Source organism: Mus pahari, chromosome 19, assembly GCF_900095145.1.
Source record: "Mus pahari chromosome 19, PAHARI_EIJ_v1.1, whole genome shotgun sequence".
In the NCBI taxonomy this organism is placed as follows: Eukaryota; Metazoa; Chordata; class Mammalia; order Rodentia; family Muridae; genus Mus; species Mus pahari.
In genome coordinates this window covers 10,200,843-10,206,859 of record NC_034608.1, presented here as the reverse complement: position 1 = coordinate 10,206,859, position 6,017 = coordinate 10,200,843, and the positions used below count along the sequence as shown (strand labels likewise).

General features: G+C 40.2%; 1 protein-coding gene across 2 annotated transcripts in view; it reads right to left on the bottom strand.

Moving 5' to 3' along the window:
* The window catches only part of Bsph1 (binder of sperm protein homolog 1), a 19,078-nt gene that overhangs the window by 5,048 nt on the left and 8,013 nt on the right, over positions 1–6,017 (bottom strand). For both annotated transcript variants that reach the window (XM_021218607.1, XM_021218608.1), the window contains exon 2: positions 5,056–5,076. In XM_021218607.1, coding sequence (XP_021074266.1) covers positions 5,056–5,076 — 21 coding nt within the window. The remainder of the gene's footprint in view (positions 1–5,055; positions 5,077–6,017) is intronic.

Here is a 6,017-nt window from a genome sequence, read left to right as displayed (position 1 = left end):
ACCCAAGATACAATTTGCAAAATACATGAAACTCAAGAACGAAGACCAAAGTGTGGACACTTCATCCCCTGAGTTTCTTATTTTGTCTTTTTTTTTCCAGAGCTGAGGACCGAACCCAGGGCCTTGCGCTTGCTAGGCAAGCGCTCTACCACTGAGCTAAATCCCCAACCCCATCCCCTGAGTTTCTTATCTTAGTCATTCTGACTGGTGTGAGATGGAATCTCTGAACCTGATAAACAACTTCAGTAAGTAGCTGGATATAGAATTAATTCAAACAAATCAGTGGCCTTTCTCTACACAAAGGATAAACAGGATGAAAAAGAAATTAGGGAAATAACAACCTTCAAAATAGTTACAAATAATATAAAATATCTTGGTGTGACTCTAATCAAGCAAGTGAAAGATCTGTATGATAAGAACTTGAAGTCTCTGAAGAAAGAAATCAAAGAAGATCTCAGAAGATGTAAAGATCTCTCATGCTCATGGATTGGCAGAATTAATATAGTCAAAATAGCTATCTTGCTGAAAGCAATCAACAGACTCAATGTCATCCCCCATCAAAATTATAACTCAATTCTTCACAGAGTTAGAAAGGGGAATTTGCAAATTCATCTGGAATAACAGAAAAGCTAGGAGAGTAAAAACTATTCTCAACATTAAAAGAACCTCTGGTGGAATCACCATCCCCTGAACTCAAGCTGTACTACAGAGCAATTGTGATTAAAACTGCATGGTACTGGTTCAGTGACAGACAGGTAGATCAATGGAATAGAATTGAAGACCCAGAAATGAACCCACACACCTATGATCACTTGATCTTTGACAAAGTTTCGAAAACCATCCAGTGGAAAGAAGACAGCATCTTCAACAAATGGTGCCAGCTCAACTGGCAGTTAGCATGGAGAAGAATGTGAATTGATCCATTCTTATCTCCTTGTACCAAGTTCAAGTCTAAGTGGATCAAGGAACACCACATAAAACCAGAGACACTGAAACTTATAGAGGAGAAAGTGGGGAAGAGCCTTGAAGATATGGTCACAGGGGAAAGATTCCTGAACAGAACAGCAATGGCTTGTGCTGTAAGATCAACAATCATCAAATTTTATGAAACCTCCTAAAATTGCAAAGCTTCTGTAAGGCAAAAGACACTGTCAATAGAACAAAACGGCANCCAACAGATTGGGAAAAGATCTTTACCAATCCTAAATCCAATAGAGGACTAATATCCAACATATAAATAAAGAACTCAAGAAGTTAGACTCAAGACAACCAAATAACTCAATTAAAAAATGGGGTAGAGAGCTAAACAAAGAATTCTCAACTGAGGAATACCAAATGGCTGAGAAACACCTGAAAAAAATGTTCAACATCCTTAATCATCAGGGAAATGCAAATCAAAACAACCCTGAGATTCCATCTCATACCAGTCAGAATGGTTAAGATTAAAAATTCAGGTGACAGCAGATGCTGGTGAGGATGTGGAGAAAAAGGAACACTCCTCCATTGTTGGTGGGATTGTAAGCTTGTACAACCACTCTGGAAATCAGTCAGGCGGTTCCTCAGAAAATTGGACATAGTACTATTTGAGGATCCAGCAATATCTCTCCTGGGCATATATCCAGAAGATGTTCCAACTGGTAATAAGAGTACATACTCCACTATGTTCATAGCAGCCTTATTTATAATGCTCAGAACCTGGAAAGAACCCAGATGTCCCTCAACAGAGGAATGGATCGAGAAACTGTGGTACATTTACACAATGGAGTACTACTCAGCTATTAAAAACAATGAATTTATGAAATTCCTAGGCAAATGAATGGATCTGGAGGGTGTCATCCTTAGTGAGGTAACCCAATCACAAAAGAAGTCACTAGATCTGCACGCACTGATAAGTGAATATTAGCCCAGAAACTTAGAATACCCAAGATACATTTTGCAAAACACAAGAAAACCAAGAAGNAAGACCATAGTGTGGATACTTCATTCCTCCTTAGAATAAGGAACAAAATACTCATGAAAGGATATAGGTACAGAGACAAAATTTAGAGCTAAGATGAAAGGATGGACTATCCAGAGACTACCCCATCCAGGGATCCATCCCATTATCAGCCACCAAACCCAGATACAAATGGACATGCCAGCAAGATTCTGCTGAAGGGACCCTGATATAGAGGCCTCTTGTGAGGCTATGCCAGTGCCTGGCAAACACAGAAGTGAAATACCTGTATGACAAGAACGTCAAGTATCTGAAGAAAGAAATTGAGGAACACCTCAGAAGATTGAAAGATTCCCCCATGGTCATAGATTGGTAGGATTAACATACTAAAATGGCCATCTTACTAAAATCAGTCTACAGACTCAATGCAATCCTCATCAAAATTCCATCTTAATTCTTCACAGAGATAGAGACATTCTTGACTTCATCTGTAATAACAAAAAAAAAACCAGGATAACAAAAACAATCCACACCAATAAAAGAACTTGGGGAATCACCACCCCTGATCTCAAGTTGTACTAAAGAGCAATAATGATAAACACTGAATGATATTGGTACAGAGACAGACTGGTAGATCAATGGAATAGAATTGAAGACCCAGAAATAAACACACATACCTATGGTCACTTGATCTTTGACAAGCCAAAGAAATATAGTGGAGAAAGGACAGTATTTTCAATAAATGATGCTGCTGTAACTGGTAGTCTGCATGTGGAAGAATGCAAATTGATCCATTCGTATCTCCTTGTACAAAGCTGAAGACCAACTGGATCAAGGACCTCCATATAAAACTAGATACACCGAATCTAGTAGAAGAAAAAGTGGGGAAAAGCATTGAACACATCATCACAGGAGAAATTTTGCTGAACAGAAGACCAAGAACTTAGGCTCTAAGTTCAACAATTGACAAAGGGACCTCATGAAACTGGAAAGCTTCTGTAAGGCAAAAGACACTGTCAGTAGTACAAAATGGCAACCTTCAGATTGGCAAAAGATCTTTACCAACCCTAGATCTGATAGAGGACAATATTCAAAATATACAAAGAACTCAAGAATGTAGACTCCAGAAAACCAAATAACCCAATTAAAAATGGATACAGAGCTAAACAAAAAATTCTCAACTGGGGAATTTTGAGTGCCAAAAAGTACCTAAAGAAATGCTCAACATCCTTAGTTATCAGGGAAATGTAAATCAAAATGACCCTGAGATTCCACCTCACACCAGTCAGAATGGATAAGATCAAAAACTCAGGTAACAGCAGATGCTGGCAAGGATGTAGAGAAAGAAGAATACCCCTTCACTGCTGGTAGGATGGCAGGCTGGTAAAACCACTTTGGAAATCAATCTGACAGTTCCTCTGAAAATAGTTCTACCTGAAGACCACTTACACCACTTCTGAGCATTTACCCCCACTCCAACATATAACAAGGACACATGCTCCACTATGTTTATAGCAGCCTTATTTATAATAGCCAGAAGCTGGAAACATCCCAGATGTCCCTCAATAGAAGAATGGCTACAGAAAATGTGGTACATTTACAGAATGGAATTCTACTCAGCTATTAAAATTGACGACTTCAGGAACTTTTTAGACAAATGGATACAGCTAAAATATATCATCCTGAGTGAGGTTACCGAGACCCAAAATGACATACATGGTATTTACTCATTGATGATGGATATTAGCCCAAAGTCTCAGAATAGCCATGATACAACTCAAAGTCCATATGAAGCTTAACAAGAAGGAAGACTAAAGTGTAGATGCTTCAAACTTAGAAGGTATAACAAAATAATCACAGGAGGCAGAGGGAGGGAGGAACCTTGGTAGAAGAGTGGAGAAGGCAGAAAATAGGGGAGCAGGACCATGTATGAGAAGAGACAGGAGAGAATTTCAGAGGGACAGGAGGATGAACAGAAATAAGTAGCAGTGGGATGTGGGCAACTAGGGGAAATCACTTGAAAATCCCAGACATGAGGGATGTGAAAGGCTCCCAGAACCCAGTGGGGATGACATTAGCCGAAATGCCCAACATTGGTGAGATAGAATCAGAAGAGACCACCTTCAGTAGATAGACATGGCCCCCAGTGGAGGGATGGGACCACCCACCCATTTCAAATGTTTTAACTCAGAATTGTTCCTGTCTAAAGGAAATGCAGGGACAAAAGTAGAGCAGAGACTGAAGGAAAGGTCATCCAGAGACTGTCCCACCTTGGGATTAATTTCATCTGCAGCCACCAAACCTCAACACTCACTATTGCTGAAGCCAAGATGTGCTTGCAGACAGGAGTCTGGTATGGCTGTATTCTGAGAGGCTCTGCCAGTACCTGACTAAGACAGATGCAGATACTCATACCCAGTCATTGGACTGAGCCTGGTGACCTCACTGGAAGAGTTAGGGAAAGGGCTGAAGGAGCTGAAGAAGGAACTGCAATTCCATAGGAAGAACAACAGTATCAACTAACTGGACCCCTTAGAACTCCTAGGGATTAAACCACCAACCAAAGAGTATCTGGACCTTCCCATGGCTCCCAATAAATACATAGCAGAGGACTGCCTTATCTGGCATCAATGGGAGGAAAGGCACTTGGTCCTGTGGAGGCTTGATGCCCCAGAGAAGGGGATGCTAGAGGGGTGAGGTGGGAGTGGGAGGGTGAGTCAGGGAACACCCTCTTGAGGCCAAGTGAAGGAGGATAGGGAAGACCTGGGAGGGGAGACCAGGGAGGGGAATAATATTCTATATATAAACAAATAAAATTAAATTAATAAATTAAAAAATGTTTTCAGAGCCAGATACAGTGGATGAATATAAGGAAAAAATGTTTTCCATACACAGACGGACTGTTACACATTTGAACTCACAGCTACTGTGACAGCAGGCACAAGACCCATGCAAATTAAAACCATATAAAACCCTTAATTATTTTAAAGTAACTTACTTTCCCTTGTATATATACACAAAATAATATTATGTATTTTAAAAATATGAAATATCCAGTGACACCACTTACTACAACATTTTTACAATGTCTCATAAAAGGTTTTTAAAAACACACTCACCTATAGTTGGTGCATAATAATCTGAAAAACACAATTAGAAACAAGTATTTATTTCACTAAATTTAACATTTAGAATTAAAGAGACCAAAGTATCTCACTAAATTCAATTGCAAAAAAAAAAAAAAAAAAAGTATTCTTAAGTTGCATATTTGAACTCACAGTGGTTGTGATAGCATGCACAAGACCTGTGCAAGCTCAAGCCATACAATACTCTTAACTATCTTTAAAGTTAAGCATTAAAGTATCATGGCTTGTACAAGACAATGGAGCACCCTGAGTGATTATGACTCTAGTCCAGTGGCCTCAGAGGTCAGTGCAGGGCTGAGCGTTAGCTCTAGTGCCCAGGGTCCCATCAAAGAGTAGAGCTTTGCACAGAGACTGAAGTGGCAATTATGAAACCTGCATGAGCCTGAGCTAGGTTCTCTGTGTCTATGTTATGGTTGTTGCCTTGCTGTTTTTATGGGACACCTAATGGAAGCGGGATATATCTGATAATTTCACCTGTCCAGGGGACCTTTTTCCTCCTCTTGGATTACCTCACTTAGCCTTGTGCCATGTTCAGTTGATATCCTTGGAGACCTGCTTTTTCTGAAGGTAAACAGAGGAGGAGTGAAGGTGCTGGGTGAGAAGGAAGGTGCTGGGGAAGCAAGGGAGTGGGGGAAAGGGAAACCACAGTTGGAATGAATAGTATGAAAAAAGAATATCTTTTTAAAAATGGCCCCTTGGTCTTGCAAACTTTATATACTCCAGTACAGGGGAACACTGGGGCCAAGAAGTGGGAGTGGGTCAGTAGGGGAGCTATTAACAGACAAAAGCTTCTAGGAGAGAGCACCATTCTTTTTTGAGGGCATAGCTACTGTCTTAGTCGGGGTTTCTATTCCTGCACAAACATCATGACCAAGAAGCAAGTTGGGGAGGAAAGGGTTTATTTGGCTTACATTTCCATACTGCTGTTAATCACC